Source organism: Protomyctophum bolini (genome assembly GCF_963924005.1).
Source record: "Protomyctophum bolini genome assembly, chromosome: 22".
Taxonomy (NCBI): domain Eukaryota; kingdom Metazoa; phylum Chordata; class Actinopteri; order Myctophiformes; family Myctophidae; genus Protomyctophum; species Protomyctophum bolini.
In genome coordinates, this window is record NC_137883.1 from 26,318,291 (window position 1) to 26,336,782 (window position 18,492).

At 41.9% G+C, this 18,492-nt stretch overlaps 1 protein-coding gene across 1 annotated transcript; it reads left to right on the forward strand.

Moving 5' to 3' along the window:
* The first annotated feature begins 1,093 nt into the window (after positions 1 to 1,093).
* Positions 1,094 to 18,210, forward strand: alpk2 (alpha-kinase 2). The gene is made up of 11 exons (XM_080756345.1): positions 1,094 to 1,167; positions 4,353 to 6,620; positions 8,260 to 9,799; positions 10,803 to 10,950; positions 12,064 to 12,191; positions 12,601 to 12,645; positions 13,249 to 13,556; positions 13,863 to 13,951; positions 15,404 to 15,621; positions 16,000 to 16,048; positions 16,180 to 18,210. Exons 2-11 carry the CDS (start codon positions 4,503 to 4,505, stop codon positions 16,385 to 16,387), a joined length of 4,851 nt encoding a protein of 1,616 aa, XP_080612471.1. The 5' UTR covers positions 1,094 to 1,167; positions 4,353 to 4,502; the 3' UTR covers positions 16,388 to 18,210.
* Positions 18,211 to 18,492: the final 282 nt, after the last annotated feature.

Below are 18,492 nucleotides of genomic sequence, written 5' to 3' on the forward strand. Positions count from 1 at the left end.
GGGTTCATTTTTACACTCTCAGGGTTAAATGAACATTGGATATTATACAGTGCACCTGCTGGCATGCCCACCTCACATTACAGCCCACACATTTCTCAGGAACTGGGCAGGGCTCCACTTAACTGGGTCACGCTTACTGCTGCTGGAGCTTGGGAAATGTTTCCCCACTTTTCCTAACCAGAACAAAGTAAGAAAAGTCATCCAATTTGTTGTTCAATCCTTTCTGTTTGGGTCAGCTGTTATGTCTTAACTATCCTTACATATTGTATGTACTGTGCCATCACTGTCCTAACATACTGTGCATGTATGTCAGTGAATCTCAACCTTTTTCAATTTCAAAGACACCTATGCATTATTATCCATATATCCATTGTATTTAGTTTACATTTCAGGGACACCAGTCTAAACTGTAACTTTCTTAAATGAACTGCAGACCCCCAAGGGTCCATTTAGTTCCTATTGATGCGTTAGCTGGCAGCCCCCTCAAGGACCCCTAGTGGTATATTTTGTTGCATATATTCAAGGTACTGCAGTGGTTCCATTGCTCCCACACACTACCATAAGATGCTGTAATACTTAATACTTAAATAAAATGATATTCTTATAACTACATGAGTGGTATACGGAACGGAAGAGAGTATTAAGCCCTCCCCAATACACATACACAGTCAGTAAAGTCATCAGTGTTCATTTATCTTTGAGAGTGCATGTACAACTGTAACCAAATGACAGGCTGGATACTGAAAACGCAATGATCTACTCATACAATATAGTGTTATTCCCATTAAACTAGCCTGCAACATCTAAAATGTCTTTAATTATGTGTCTTCTGAGGAAGCTTTCCTGTATGTGCTTGGGTTCATTGTCTCTCCATTTCTTGTCCTTGTGACTCCAAAACTGTGGGAGAAAACATAACCTGGAAATGAGTGTGATCCAGATATTTGTAAAGTATGTTAGATGGCCGCCAGTGAAACGCTCTGTATATAGATGCAGAGTGTTAAGTGTTCAGGATCGGCGCATGTCCACAATATCATGTAACTGACTTTGTACTTGTGGGGGACTGCCGTTAAAAATAGACTCACACCCCAAGACCCTCAGTCCTGCCTGAGCTTATTCTCGAGTCCTACATCATAGGTCGATATAGTCAACAACTCAGCTATGAACAGGGTACGTACCTGCATGACTGGAAATCCCCTGCACGGCCTAAACAACTGTTTTGTTGTCTCAAGTGTTACGCCTGTTTGATTTATGATGTATGGTATTATCTTTTACTGTCGGAACCGGGTTGCCAATACATTTGCTGTCAGTTCTACTCGGCACTGTATGTAATGTAATATACAGTACATTATATTCAATGAAACATTCAAGAATGTTCCTGCACACTGCACAAGGGTGGGTAGTGTGATGTGCTGAGTCTGCTGTGTTGATAAAAAATAAAGAAATTAGAAAAAAGTTGTTTTTCAACTGCTCTAGTTATTTTGTTGAAGAAATCTTGTAAAATGAGATAAGTAGTTTATACTTATAATAGATCCCCATTTGTGGAATTTGTGGAATTAGCCTCTTATATCTTTTTTTATTTATTTATTATTCCTTAATGTTAGGACAGAACAGATCCTGTCTACTGACCCTGACCAAAAGTCAGATTACAGCAAGAGGAAACTAACATCTAAGTTAAATAGATGATCCTTGTGCCTAATTGATTGGGATCATTTTTTAAGTGCAGTTCTCTGATCATCACTCAAGCCAAGTGGCTTTGTGGTCAAATAGAAGGATTAATTTTTGATTCACAAGATACTTCTGGGATCATGTTTGAAAGTCTCTGACTAGCTATGGAATGCTTTGAACTCTCTTACGAACGAGTCGGTAGCGATGTGGACATAATACATTTGAGTTGGAGCTAAACAAATGTAGAAGTTGTCATTACATAATCACTTATCTAAAATATAAAAACGATTATACCCGTGTCCTCTTCCACCTTTCATTTTGAGTAATTATTTCCGTGTGCGTGTGTGGGCTAATGGACACAGCGAAGTGACTGGTTTATGTAATGGTAAACATTGTTAGCCGAGGTGCCCTTCAATGCAAAGCCCTTCTACAGGAATGTGACCAATGCAGGTCATGGGTGAAGATGCACTGGTATTTTTCCAGTGGCTCTGCCACAACTTCCCTTTCTGCAAGATGGTCATGTTGCCTAATGCCTTCCAACTTCATGTCAGGCATATCTAGTAGCGTAATTAGTTAGTAACACAGGTATAATTTAGATTTGTATACCGTATAGCAGTTGTGCTGTATGTATTTCTATAGATAGATACTGAGGCTGAGTAATGTTGACAATTTGTGTTGAAATACAAAGTTATTGTATACAGTATATGGCCTTGTATATGCTCTCTGGGAATACCATGCTATGTGCGGTATGTTTTCACATAAGAGGTATACATTACACTTCATACTGACAGTATGTGTATTAGTATGTGTAACATGACATTATGTGTAAACAGTACGCCCTCAAGAAATATAAATATTATAAACAATATTGAGGCTTATATAAGGGCAACATGAGTATTATTGAGTAAGTAAATAGATCAAATCAATTATTGCACTACAGAGGGTAAACAGAGAGTACACTCTGCATTGCATGTCAAGACCGGAAGGAATTGTAGAAGTAAAGTAGATCGAGAGAGAGAAAAAAAACAGAGTGACTGGGATCCCGAGCAGTGTATCGTCTACCAAGCTTTGAATGATGCACTAACCTTACCACTGTGTCCTCTGGTCTGTGAGGAGCAATGCCAAACTCTCCGGGATTAGCCGGGATGTCAAAACAACAGACAGCGCACAAACCCAGCTCTCTTTACATTATTCAGAAGCAGTACAGAATGGCCATAAAAATCACATCCCACCCCCTTCATAACTTTTAAGAGAAGATGCCATTGGGGAGGAGGTTCAGAGTCACCTTTGCACATAAGTGCAGTTAAAAGATGATCCATCCCCAATGCCATTAAGCAGCTCAACAGCAACTGAGCTGAGCTAATGCAGCACGTTTTACCATACTGCTAAAGGCTCATACTGTACATAGTCTGGATTTTCGGTGGTGAGGTGACCACCGGAGCTGAAATAACGTTGAGCGGTGGTGAGTAAAAACAGAGAGAAGGGCTACATAGTCTGGATTTTCGGTGGTGAACTGACCACCGGTGGTTTGCTCTTCACCGCGGCTCGTGACGTCATGTTGTAGTTCACTAGTCACCTCACCAACGAAAATCCAGACTGAAGGCCTATTCATAGTCTGGATTTTAGGTGATGGGGTGACCACCGCTTCACCCAAAACTACAACATGACGTCACTGAGCCGCGGTGAAGAGAAAACCAGCGGTGGTCAGTTCACCACCGGAGCGGTGGTCACCCCATCACCTAAAATCCAGACTATGTATGAGCCTTTACAATAAGTCACTGGTCAATCTTTTTAACTTCTCAACTTAAAACTAGTATTCCTGTTGGTATGATAGTATCACTTTATTTTATGTTACTGCATTTGCAGTGTTGTCTTTTTATGTACAGTAAATTGTGTTCTCACTGTATTCTATCTCTACACGAGCCATACAGGAAAAGACACATTTGCAATATGCCTGTTAATGACAATGAAGTATTTGAATCTGAAGCACTTTGATAATGCAGACATGCACAGCACAGAGTCTGTTCTGTTTATTCTTGCCGAAATGCATGACATACAACAACAGGAAGCTTTCCTGGTGATAAGGTGCGACAAGAATCCTTTTAAAGCCACTGAAATAGATGCAGCCCTAAGGCATTAACAAGGAGCATACCCTAGGGGAAAGATAAACACATCATACAAAGTGACAGCTAGAGGGAGATAGGGGACCTGACTGGATAGCCTAGAGATGACCAATGTAGGGTTATTATAACTACAAGTCCAGGATCAGTTTAAATGTTGATTTTGTTGACTAAATACTATGACGAAACATGTTTGTTGACTGCCTTTTTTCACATATATGAAAACAAAATGGAAACTAAATGAGAAGTAATAATGACTCAAACTGAGACTAAATATATTGACAATTTTGTCAATAAATAAAAACTAAACTAAAATGTTAGAAAAGGACTAGTGGACAAGAGATCCAGAATAAGTAAAAGACAAGTCATTTTACACTTGGTTGCATGCTGAAAATAGCCTATTTTCAGCATGCAACTAAGTGTAAAATCAGCCATTACAACGACATCAAGGCCCGCAAAAATGCATTGTTGTCTAGACTAACACTAAAAGTTTTATTCCTTTTTATTACTAAACAAAAATAAAAATGTGATGCCAAAATCAACACTGTTTCATGCTTTACTTTACAGGTGCTGAAGGAGATGGTTGTAATCTGTGAAGGCAATAACGGCAAAGAATTATGGATTAACCAATCAGCCACTGTCCACAGAAGAACCTCATCTTATTCATCCACATGCCGAGCCTGAAGGTATTGTTGTGGGGCTAAAGCTGCCACAGACATGGATCTCCCTCTCCCTATGGATTCTCCACTCCCTTCCACAGACAGGCAGTCAGTAACTCCACTCTCAAACTGTCAAACAAGGGATTTAGCCTCTTCACGTAATCCTACAGAAATAAACTCTCCTGGAAATGAGATTCAAAATGACTGTATGCTCTGTGACTGTGCCACAGAGCATACAGGTATGTCCCCAGCGGACAACCCAATAGGGATCTCATCAACCCTTTCCAATTGCCCCTCTCTGGGGAATGTTTCTGACGTGGGCCATTTTCCCTCAGTAAAGCCTGTGTCACCTAGCAGTGGTCCGACAACATGCTTTTCACATCATCCAGAGGCCAAAGTCAACAAAGAGGCTGTACCGACCATACTTTACTGTGACATACAGGACAGGAGAATCAGTGACCTAGGCTATATTAGCACAACAGAGCGTACGTTTCCTCTTTCTGTTGAATCACCTCACATATCAGTATCACGTAGCCTTATTTCAACCCCCTCTCAAAGTCTCTCAGGAGTCCCCAAGGAAACCTTCTCAGAGTTCCCGGAACATGAATCATCGCTCTCCGATTTGCTCTCAAAGGACTGCAGGCCCATGCCACTGATGTCATGCAGTTTGATGGGACAATCTCTCACTGAGTCTGTACCACAGCAGGGCAGTAGCCTGCCACTGGCCAGTAAGGCCAATGACCTATTCAGGTCATTATCAGAGCTTTCTGATAGCTCAATAGAAACTGACGATGTCACAGAGCCTATTTCAGACCTTTATATCTTTGAGAGTGGGATGCAGGACTTTATCCTGAGTCCCCAGAAGTCAGATCTCGAAAGGATTAACTGTACAGACTGTCTGTCATTATCATCGTCATCACAGCCCGAGGACAATGAGACAGGCCCTGAACATGGTATGCATGCCGTAATCCTCGGCCATCAGGACTTGGCAGTGCCACAAGATTACAGTCACATCAGTGAGAAAGGGGAATCAGTTATAGTGGATTTAAATCCAGAATTGGGCCAACAAGGGTCAGGACCACCTGCTATGGTCTCCTATGAGGGGGGCTTAATGTCAGTAAGTGAACTGAGTCAAGGGAAATCAGAGGTTAGCAGTCTAACCAGCCCAGAAGGACAGAGTGAAAGTCCTAATGAGTTGTGGCTGGATGCGTGCCAGTTTCTGGCAGGTGAGAATGAAGGCCATGGAGATGATGCTATCACAGAGGGAGGAGTCTGGACCACCACTGACTCTTTCCCGCAAGCGGACGCAAAGGTGTCGGGTTACGCCACTGGTGAGGCATGTGGGATTGGCTGGTCCAGTGATGACATAGAAATATGGGGGACACCTGTTGAGAGGTGGTCGTCAGTGGACAGCTGGGCAAGTGCACTCTCTGACTGGACTGCAATCATCGCCGCTCCACCGGAGGATTTCACGGCTGCCTTCACAGAGGTAGGAGCAGAGATTGATGCCTTAACACAGGCACTGACAGAGGCTCATATATATCAACAGACAGAGACACAAAGTCAAGCAGAGACGGAACAAGGTAAACTTTCAAAGGGACAGGGTCGGGAAACGTCACGGGAAGAGGCCCAGGCAGACCCACAATCACAGAATCAGTCACACATGGCTATCCAGAATCAGACACTGGAGCCACAGAGCTCCATCCTTCCTGGACAGACCTGCTGCTCTAGCTCCATTATAGAGCCAGCAGAAGCTGGAGACTCAGTTGAGCTCTCAAGCAGAGGGGACACCCAAACAAAAGAGTCTTATCTATCACCAGCTACTGCACACAGAGATAACAAACCAGGGGAGCTCCAGAACACCAAGGATGAGGGCCGACTCTGCCCCAAGGACAAGCACTTGTCCTTTGGTTCGTCCAGTGGCATGCTAGAGTCTTCTGGGACATACAGCGCAGACATGCCTGCGGTTGCACTGATCACTAGACATGGACATTCGTCCTCTGCTGCCTCCAATGTCTTAAGCACATGTTGGGGGAATATGCTAGAATATGCTAGTGCAATGAAGGCAAAAATCTATACTAGCCATAAAGAGGATCCAATCCTGCTGCACATCACAGAAGATGCAGATGAAGGGCTGGAGAGCCAACATGTCTTCTCACAGCTGAATATTGGGGAGGTAAGACATGAACATTTGTAATGCTTGATTATATAATTATGTTTATTTTGTTTGTTGTTTTTATTTCCTCCTTTTGTGCCAATGAAACACATATACATGCTACTCTACATCTTCAGTACAAGAAATAAATGTTCAGAATCGGTTAATGTGAGTTGTATTTGCCCATACCGATATCTTCCGACTTGAAAATGTATTTTCTGTTTACTAAAGAGCTGGAGAGAAGGGAAAGGAAAGGTACTATGTTTACCCAGGGTAACTGGACTAAGCTCAAGAACTTGTTTACAGCCAGGCCCTGCTCATAGAACATTTCATGGTAGAGGTTCAATGCCTTGTCCAAGGGCACTTGGAACTAGCGACCTTCCGATATCAAGACCACTCCGCAAACCGTTCGGCCACCGCTGCCTCAAAGGGAGACCCCTGTTACTGAACAAACACTTTTACAGCAATGATTACGATCACTTTATCTAAAACAAAGACACTTACATGTACAATACTAAGTTGGCCTTGGGCTCTTCACCAAATGTTCGCCCCAGAATAGAGGCGCTATGGTTAATGTGGTTAAGGGTGGAAGAGCAAGTGCAGCAGTGTGATTAGCATAAATGATGAGAGCAAAAATACTGTATCTCCAATTAATTCTCAGTTTCAACAACCTTCACCTTTAACGATCACATTCGACGTGATCCCCAATAAGTATACCGTAAATCACAGACTTTTCTCTACATAAGAACTAGGAAACCCACTTACATCCCCTGTTGGTGTTCTATTGTTGTTACTCAATCAGCAGATAACAGTGACTGTTGTACACGTCAGAGGTATTCTCATCCCCTCTGTGAAGTCAAGTCATCAGCTTAGCGCCCAATGCCGCCCATGGAATCAGGCCCTGAGACAGTGTGTAACATTGCACACTGTCCCGTGGCTCAGATGTTGAAGACCGACAAGTGTATGTGTCTGAGGAAATGAGAGGGTCTAGGAGAAAACTTCAGATAGACAGAAATTACATCTAATAATAGCGAGTGTTTGATGATAATAGCATGCATCCCTCGCGTGTCAGGGTGGCTGGGGGGTGAGAGGGGAGCACAGCTGAGGACTGAAACACGACCCCCTCTCTTATACATTCACCCTTTAGCACGCCCCATTCCCACTGCAGCTCCTTTAAAAAGCAAGCATCAGGAATCCGACTGGTTCTTCAGGCTTGGAGATGGTGTTTGATTGCCATAGTGTGAGCTCTTCTCTATGACAGTGCCTATAGACTGTTTCAGCTACATGTTGCCCATTTGGGTTTGGAATTATAATGTTTCTCAAATTTCAGACTTCTTGTTCCATAAAAAGGTATGTGAATAACATGAATGTAATCTGATGGCATATTATATACAAACTGCAGCATCTACATTTGAAAAATTTAATATGTAATGATAATAGCATGAGAATAAAATAAAATGTTGTAATACTTTCCTAGTGATGGGATCTGTGTGGATAGATGCTCACATAATTATCCTTATAGGTATCGTGCTTGGTGTGGAAGGCCCATCATACTCATTCGTATGCTCATGGATATTTGTTGCTAAAATTTGTGTATATCTAACGTGATTTGAGATGTTCTTATCATTTTATTTTTCTTCTCTTTCATTGTGATGATCAGACCTTTAGAGATGGCCTGTGTAAAGTGACAGCGCAACACAGTTGCACAACATTGGCGGTGGGCAGGAATGGAGATGAAAGGATTTATGGGTCCAGTGTAACTGGCTCACATTTCGGCTGTACTGAGGAGGAGACGCCAAAGGTTGAGAATGAGTGCGCTGAAGTAAACACTCCACTGACGAACACACAGCCTCTGACAGACACACACATGCCACCTGTGGACACACCAACTGCTCAGAACACTAATGTTCACACCCACCCGTTGTTTGACACCTCGCAAGGCTTCCAGGAGGCGCATCGGGGGGAGCTACAGTCAGGAGGCACTCAGTTTATTATGCCCTTAGCCCCACTCAGTATTGGGCCTTCAATCTTCCGCCCGACAAGCTACGTGCTGGACGGAGGCCAAGCCCGTGCCAAAGGGTTTCTCGATGACAGCAAAGGCCACACTTGTGCTCACATAGAACCTCATGTCCTTTGGCCCAACCGTGGATGGTCTAATAATGGACCACCTTTGGAAAGACACAAGGAGAAACTTTTGACTGAGTTGACCGTCCGTTCTGTCTATTATCTTAATACAGGCAGCAATAACAGTGAAGAGGATAGAGTACAATCAAACTTTGTTACTTTCCGAGGGAATCAACTGCTGGTCTCTGAGAAAGACCACCGCGCATACGTCACTTTAGACCTCGATGATCCATTCGCTTCAAGGATTACAAAACCCAGCGCCTCAAGACTACAAGTTGATCGGGACGCGGATTCATCTGGATCCGAATTTTACAAATCCTCCAAGATGCCTCACAAATCTCACAAGAGCACCTCAGAGTGTAAAACACGCTGCAAAAAGGATAAGTCTGGGAGTTGTGTGCATCATGCTGCACAGGTGCAGCTGGAGAATGTTCCTCAGCACCTCCCAGCTCAGCAGACCTCAAAAACACAAGAAAATCATCTGACTGGCCTTGAAGATGACAAGGCTCCATCGGCGGCTGTGATAGAGACTGTTGCGGTGGCTGAGAAGTATGCCACCAAGTCACATGGCAAGAAGAAGAAGAAACATATTCAGAATGCAACAGTGGTAAAGAGTGAGGTGCAGCCATTGAGCGAATTGGAGAATGGAGCTAAACAGAAAACAGCGAAAAGTAAGATTGATATCTTTGAGGCCAAAATGGGTGATAAAGGCGGGAAAAGTAAAGATAAGTCTACAACTATTACAAGTAAGGACGGTGATAAGTCAGATGATGTACAGAAAAAGGCCCGTCAACTGGAGACTATTGCAAACCTAGAGGCTGAATCTTCAAGTTGTGCATCCCCTAAAGACCAGCAGCCAACCAAGTCAACCAGTCAGCTAAATGAGGATGCAATTAAAAGGCGACGCCTGTCTGAAAATAAATTTGGGAAGATGGTCAGTACTATGGAATCTAAATTATCCAAGCCAGAAGGTCCCGTCCAGGCAAAGAGGGAGGAGCCCAAGGCAGGCGTGGAGACAACGCGTAGGAAGGCTTACAGTGACGTGGTCAAGCAAAAAGCACACACACCTAAAGAAGGTAATAATTATTATTATGAACTGCCAGTGTTGATTTCGTCGACGAATACTATTACAAAAAAATGTTTGACTACCCTTTTTCACTGACGAAAACTAAGGAAAAAACTAAGGAAAGCTATGCTGACTAAATATATTGACAATTTTGTCAACAAATAAAAACTAGACAAAAATGTTAGGAAGGGACTAGTGGGCCAGAGATCCAGTATAACGAGTAAGTCATTTTGCTGCATGCTGAAAATAGCAGATCTACGAGCTTGTAGATCTACGAGCTTGTAGATCTACGAGCTTGTAGATCGGCTATTTCCAGCAATTGTAAAATCGGCATCAAGGCCCGCCAATTTTTTTTAATTTTATTAAAACTAAACACTAAAACATTCCAGGTGATTAAAATCTAGTCACATCTATTCTAGAGACTATATGACAAAAACTTTTTATATTTTTTTCCCATAAATTAATGCTACTGTATATGGGACATCCTTTAACCACTTAAGCCTGCTTTTATACTTTGACATACGACATTGTCGTGCAAAAGTAGTGAAAATATCTACAAGCTCACAACAGGCTGCTTGTAGATCTAGACCAGGGGACCAAATAAATATGTAATTTCAATGTAAAAAAAACAATTTTTGTCATTTGCCACTTGAATTAAAGTTACTTGATTATAGATTGATTGAGCCTGTCAGTTCAAACCCACAAATGCAATATTTTGTTTGTGTGGGCGGCGGTGGCTCAGGGGTAGAGTGGCTGGATGGTAACCGCAAGGTTGCCAGTTCGAACCCGGCTCCCCCAGAGTTAGTGTCGAAGTGTCCTTGAGCAAGACACTGAACCCCTAATTGCTCCTGATGTGCTGGTTGGCGCCACCATCAGTGTATGAATGTGTGTGTGAATGGGTGAATGTAATGCACAATCTATGTAAAGTGCCGATGATAACTTGCTCTACATTTTCTACATTTTTTAAAACCCATAATGAAAATGACAGTATGTTCATGTTATCCTTACTGTAGGTCCCAAAGCGGTGCATCCCATCCAAGCAGTGTCAGTGAGTGAGGACCCACAGAGTCTGGGTCTGTGGTGTCAGTTCTCTGCCGTCTTCACCGACCACACCGTCACCTGGAGGAGAGACGGGACCGTCCTGGCTGAAAGCAAGAGAAGGTGTCTCATTATTTCAAGTATTATCATCATCATCTAAAATCATTGACTATAAGGTCCCCAGTTTGACATGCATTAGGCCACGGACCCCACTTCATACAATATTGGGCCCCAGTCTACACGGCAAAATCCTCTGCTTGAGACTATACATTTAACTCTGAGTGTGTACAAAATCACACTCGCGTGGCTGCCACATGATGTCATCATGGGGGGGCATGTTGGAAAAGGGGGGAGGGGCTGCTTAAGACAGACATTAAAAGTCCATAGACTTGGCTGCCACATGATGTCAAGCCAGACTAGCAGCCCCTCAAAGACATTGTATTGTAAACTGTTGCTTACAGGCCCATGAGGGTCTATTTAAATCCCTGATGGAGCCGACGCTGAGAAACACTGATCTGTAAACTGTAAACCACGCTGCATACTTTGCCGACTGGTCTGGCTTGTCTGCCTTAATGTGTTTCCATATCCATCCAACATCTTCGTTGTGCCAAGATGTTTCAACCAATCAGCGAGCCACTCATGGAGGGGAGTGTGTCAGATTTTGACAACAATTAAGGGGACACAACAACATGGGTTGCTGGCACGTGCACATACTGTAACAGCTGGTAGCATTATCTCAACAAATCCATCACACAGCACATGTTTTTTTTACCTAATAACTATCAAAGTTATACGGTCAAATAATGAAAATAGCCTATCTACAAGCTCACGCTTGTACAGTAGATCTGTGATTTTCACCAAATATTCAAATAGTTTTGCCTATGGATGCTAAGGTGCATGTGGTTAAGCAATAACACAAACACAGCTACGGCACTTGATTCTGACGAACAGAGTGGCATTCCGACTACGTACGTGGCTTCTGCGTGCGGTTAGGGTTATAGGGACAGCGTTGGTATTGAGCGTGTCGGAATGGCGGTGCATCAGACTGTGGAGTCTTAGTTTATTTTGTACAATATTGACAGGATCAGAATAAACAGCAGCTTCTTCAGATTGGACATAATAATAACAGTTTAAGGTTATGCAGTATGTAAAAATCAATGAAAATGTAGTGTGATATCGTCAGCTCTAGTGACAGTAAGTAACATGCTGTTTGTGGCGTTACATTTGTTTCCACAGTGCTGGGGATGAAAGCAGAGTGTCAGTCACCATCACCAAGGCATCTCACAAAGACCTGGGCAAGTACCAGTGTCAACTCTCCAGTCCACATGGATCTGTCACATTGGACTACCTGCTCACTTATGAGGGTACGTTTTTACTATTTTGAAAACGTTAACTTAACCTTATTGCTACTTTTACTTTAATCCATTCTGACCTGAGATCAGATTCATACTAGATTTCAACTGGACACACACTGGTCTGATTAACCCATTCTGACCTGAGATCAGATTCTAAAAATGTCAGTCGTTTTTTCAAAAATAGCAGACCTACAAGCTCGTAGCGCGCCACTCGGTGGTGCGCTATGAGCTTGTAGATCTGCTATTTTTCAATTGCTAAAGCATAACCTGATGCCAACACCAAAATGGGTTCCCGTTCAGAATGGGTTAAGAAGAAGTATATCAGTACTTTGTTCTTCCACTACTGGACAAATACACATTTAATTTCCTACAACACAGCCCTATTTATGACTTTTGACTGTTTCCAACTCTTTGACAGCACTCAGTGAGATCGTCATCCCATCACCATCGAAGAACCTCCAATGTAAGTTGGAAGCTCATGCTCAGATGTCTTGCATTACACAAACTGTATAGGGTCAAACAGTAAATTGAATTAAATTGAATACTAGGCCTATTTGAATAGTTTCAAAATGTAGACGTACTTCTTTGGTACATTTACTCAAGTACTGTACGATTTTGAGGTATTTGTATACTTTACTTGAGTATTTCCAATTTCCAGTACTTACTGTACTTCTACTCCACTGCATCTCAGAGGCAAATATTGTACCTTTACCCCACTACAATTCTTTTTAAACTTTAGTTACTTTGTAGATTTTGATTATCATACATTAACCACTTCAGCCCTACTACAGTACGTACATTGACCATTTGAAAAAAGCTGCTCTACAAGCTCACAATGCGTCGAGATGCGACGCATTGATACCAATCCTTTTGTACTTTCACTCAAGCACATTTTGAATTCAGGGCTTCTACTTGTAACGGTGACGGAGTAGTTCCACATTGCAGTATTCATGCTTTTACTTAAGTACAACACTTACTTACGTTACACATACTTTGCCCGCCACTGTTTGGGATTGATCCATCGAGAGTTTTGCCTGTAGGCCTATGTGTTTTCTTTGTATCTCAGCTGTCCCTGTGGAGCTGGTGGGGACCGAGGAGGAGGAGGACGTCAACTGTTCCAGGCTGATATTTAGAGAGGAGGACTTCCTGACCGAACAGCACTTTGGAGAGAACCAGCCTGCCAGTATCGTCACCGAGAAGGTCCACTTCGGCGAAGGCATGCACCGCAAGGCTTTCCGTGCCACGCTGCAAGCAGGCATGGCGCCCTTGTTGACACCTGGAGACTCCTGCGTACTCAAAGTGCACACCTCCATCAGCTACGGGACCAATAACAATGAAGAGCTGGTTCTGAAGAACTTCAACTTGGCCGTGGAGGTAAGAACGTCACAGAACTCTGATGTGAGTCATCATCATCATCAGGGTAATTCTACAGTGAACGGAAAGAGAGCACATCTGTCAGGATTGATAAGGGATTTTACTTACACAAGATTAAGCCATTAAAATAATATAATAATATATATAATAAATAATATTATGGCATTTATATTATACCACTATTTCACTGCACTCTTTTTTTGCCTTTTGCACAACCTGTTCTATACATACAGTAGCTCATCTGCAGAAAGCTTTCTATTAAAAAATAAATATTTATCTGTATTGTACAAAATGTTTGTTTTTTAGGAATGCCAAGTGCAGAATACAGCAAGGGAATACATCAAAGCATACACTGCTGTAGCTGAATCTAATGAAGCCTTTGGAGACGTCCCAGAGTAAGTTAAACTTTACTGCCAAACTGTGTTTTTGCCCAGTGTGTTTGATATCAATAAGGTTGTTAGTTAGCTCGAGAATGAAAGACGAACCCTGTCCAATCATTTAAATGAAAGCTGCTCCCACAGCTCTCCCCATACCCGAAAGTATCTCTCCTACAGTATGTGGGCGCAGCTCTTACGCGTCACGAGGCAGCAAGAAAACGCCTAGAGCAGCTGGCGTCTCTTCCTGGTTTTTAGACAGGTGGATGGAAATGACGCTAGTGCGTGGCTTCAACTTGTAACGGCGGCAAAGCGCTTCTGCTTTTTGCTGCCGCTACAAGTTGAAGCCACACACACTAGCATCATTTTCATCCACCAGCTGTTTAAAAACCCGGAAGAGACGCCTGCTCTAGTTTGTTGACGTGACAGTGTGCCTGTACCCTGTGTCCTACGTCACAAACGACCCGCCCATGGGTCGAGCCCATTGGGCAAGCCACCCGCGGATGTGGGCCCATGCACAATTTGCAGTACCTGAGCAACTTCCCTCCCATGCTGGTCAGCTTGCTAGGTTCCATTTTCGGCACTCTGGTTGTGAACAGCATGTCACGGTGCGACTCAGAAATGCATAACAGTCTGGTCAAAGGCAGGAGACATGCAAAGGGATTTATTCACCCAAAACTCAGGAAATATAGACTACATACAGGACTGGAAACACTACTACAGTACATAACAACATCTATACTCTAGCAGTGAACAACAAGGGACTGAGGGTTTAAGTAGGCAGGGAAACACTTCAAAATAAAAGGTACACAATAACATATCACCACAGTTCGTGACACAGCATTGTCGCTCTAGGCCAGCTCACCCCGATCTGACTGTCTTGGTTTGCAGTGCTGATCCAGTTGCCATTGGTCTCTTGAGAAGAGTCCGATTTTAATTAACTTAAAATATACATGTGATCCAAAGGGAGAGTATATATATATATATATATACTGTATGGTGGGAAGAGACTTAAACATGAATTCAAACAGCCAGTCAATCTTATGACATCACACAGCTAGCTCACAGAATATGTTTTGTTGGGCGGCAGTGGGTAGAGAGAGACGATCTTGGAATCAGAATTCCCCTTTTTGCCGGTTCCCACATAGGCCCTTACATTTTAGTATAGTTTTATATAGTTAGTTACGTATCATAAATGCAATAGAACATACAAATAGACTATTGGCCCTATCTTGGGCATGCCTTACCCTTTATGCCTAAACGTCTTGAAAAACATTTTAAAATAGTTCAACCAAGCCAATCTACATCAACACGTTGTGAGCTTGTAGATCGGATTTAAAATGTTTCTCAAAATAGTAAAAACTGTCAAATAAGTTTACGCATAAGGGGTAAGGGGTGGTGCAAGATATAGAGCACATTCAGACAGTGTGCCTTTCATATACTTGGCCACTCACTGTCAGGCCTCCTGTACAGGATCATCCCCATCTACCTTGTTCACCGTCCCTCCAATGACATCCCCTACGCCACAATGGAGGAGGAGCTGTTTGGCGACTTCGTCAAGTACTCGGTCAGGGACGGCAAAGAGATCAACCTCATGCGTCGTGACTCCGAGGCGGGACAGAAATGCTGCGCCTTCCAGCACTGGGTCTACGAGAAGACTGAGGGGAATCTGCTGGTCACTGACATGCAAGGTTGGTTGCATGAAGAACATCAACAAACATATCACATCACACGCATATAATAATAATAATGTTGTCATGTGGTCACTCTACCCTGAGCCTCTGCCGCCCCGGTAGTAGCACTATATATAGTATATAGTCATAGTATAGCCCAGTGAGCACCTAGAGGTTAATTATCTTGCTAAAGGACACTGTAACAGGGGGACAAACTGGTGACACAGAAGGCCTCAGTCTCTACCCATGCGCTAGCCGCCCCTATATACGTAAACTATAAACTATGCGTAGTAAATTCTCACTTACTAATGCAATTACTGGCACAATATATTTTCACATTATAATGAAATAGAATTCAGAAATCCAAATATCAATTTGATTTATGTGGTTTTGCAGGAGTTGGCATGAGGCTCACTGATGTTGGGATAGCCACCTCTAAGAAAGGGTGAGTATAGTGTTTTGGAAAGAAGATGAGGGTATACAGTACATAAACAAAATGAATACACAGAGTGACAAAGTGTTCCATCCTTGTTAACAGTAATTGTTAACAGTATTATTGTTATCCTGTTATTCCAGGTACAAGGGTTTCAGGGGGAACTGTGCCACCTCCTTCATTGACCAGTTCAAAGCTTTGCATCAGTGCAACAAGTACTGTGACATAATTCGCCTCACGTCCTTACAGCCCAAACCCAAAAAGCCTGCCACTGTGCCAAAACCTAAGCCTCAACCTAGTGCTGCTCCCAAGAAGAAGCCCTTTGGTCCTAGTGTGAAGGGCAAGTCATGATAGAATGATATTCTTCATGGGTTTCATCGTTGAGCCTTCCTCTGTTTATGACTTCTGTTCATGACTTAAACATTTCTGGGATTTTGGATGGATGAAGAGGATCTATATGAAGATGTTGTGATACAAGCAGAGGACACATACCATAAGGGTGTACGAGTGACAGATAATCCACATTTATTTGCCTCGTTAAATCCCAAGGAGAAATTAATTAATCCATGGAAATTACTGTTTCAAAGGAAAATGTATTCATGGGTTAAAAGTAAACGTTTCACGATAGTGGCCAGGGATTTCAGTGTACGGATGGTTATGTATAATAGTTTTTACTTAATAGTTTTTACGTATCTTACTGTATAGTCATCATCTGATAGATAATCAGAGACATTATTAATTTGCTTTGGATAAAACTGTGATTCATTTAGAAAAAAAACTTGAAATGTATTTCCTGTGTTCATTTAACGCCTGCACGGCAATGTTGTGTCTCTTCGGATCAGTTGTATTTCCTCTCTTTTTTACTTTCAATTTACACTTAAAATTTATTTATTTAAAAAAAAGGATGTGTTTCTGTAAATCAGATCAGCACGTAAGAATAGATGTAGGCCTACACACACACAAGCTATTTAGATATCACTTTTCAACAACTGAACCCAAAAGAACATTTCAATGCACACTAGCCGTGCGTCTTCTGCAAAGTGAATTAGAACTAGAAAATGCAGTGGGCATTAAAATGATGCATGACGGTGTTGCATACAAACATTCGGGATATTTGTGGCGTACGTGCGACACTGTCGTACGACCAAAGTATGAAATCGGGCTTTACTCATTTGCACTTTAACAAAATATGAAAGAGATTCATGAATATTTTAGTTGTGTTCAGTCGTTGAGAACTGGCCTGTAGAAATGTTACTAGTAGCTACCAGTGGTGGAAAGTAACTACAGTAAGTACTTAAGTACTGTACTTAAGTACAATTTTACTTGAGTATGTCAAATGTTCAGTACTTCTACTCCACTACATATCATATCAGAGGCAAATCTTGTACTTTTACTCCACTACAATTATTTGACAACTTTAGTTACTAGTTACTTTGTAGATGTTGATTATTATTACAAAACATGCATTAACCACTTCAGCCCTACTGTATACATTTTCGGCCGAAATAGCCGACCTACAAGCTCACAATGCATCGCAATGTGACGCATTGTGAGCTTGTAGATCGGCTATTTTCAAATGATTTTTTTTTATACATTTGAAAACTTGAATTGAGACATTCTGAATAATGAGTACGTTCTACTTGTGGTAGAATATAGAATAGAATGGTAGAATAGAATGTATTGACGCCAACTCAAGTAAATTTTTAATTCCAGACTTTTACTTGTACTGGAGTATTTCTACATTGCCGTATTGATGCTTTTACTTAAGTAAAACAATGAGTACTTTTTCCAACACTGCTAGTAGCTATCCTGTTGTGTGAAAACCGATGTCCGATTGTGGAGTGGCAGAAGTGAAGCCCAATAGATTCCTTCAACCCACCATATATTTAATGTCGAAATATATATTTTTGGATTAATATGTTTGTTTGCTACAGATTTACAAAGAACGTTATATATATATATATATATATATATATTCTCCCCCCCCCTTCTGGACAGGCATACATGTAATGATATTGTTTTTAAGGTCATTACATTTCTGTTTGAATTTAAATACATTGTATTTACTGAGAAATTGTATTGATTGATTGATTTTGTCAGACAAAAATATGGCAATTCCAAAAGCACATCACAAAATAAAGAAATAAAAAACGTTTTGAAAGAAATTCAACCTGTTCCAACTTGACTTGACGTGAGTGTTGATGTGTTCCACAATGTGGCAGCAGTGTAACAAATATACACAAAAATATGTTCTAAACATTGTAGGCCTTTTACCCGTGATTTAGAAGGTTTAAACTGTAGTACGTATGTGTACGAAAGTAGTTTCCATACCGTATATAATTTCATAATACATAGATTTATGACAAATCAGTTGTAGTGTATGATATCATATACTATACCGTGTGTGTGCGTGCGTGCGTGCGTGCATGCATGTGCGTGTGCGTGTGCGTGTGTGT

Bases quoted from the DNA above. Each gene is read 5' to 3' on its own strand.
- alpk2 (XM_080756345.1), top strand. From the start codon at position 4,503: ATGGATCTCCCTCTCCCTATGGATTCTCCACTCCCTTCCACAGACAGG. The intron at 13,952-15,403 runs GTAAGTTAAACT...CCTCCTGTACAG, and splicing joins GCCTTTGGAGACGTCCCAGA to GATCATCCCCATCTACCTTG. The intron at 15,622-15,999 runs GTTGGTTGCATG...GTGGTTTTGCAG, and splicing joins GCTGGTCACTGACATGCAAG to GAGTTGGCATGAGGCTCACT.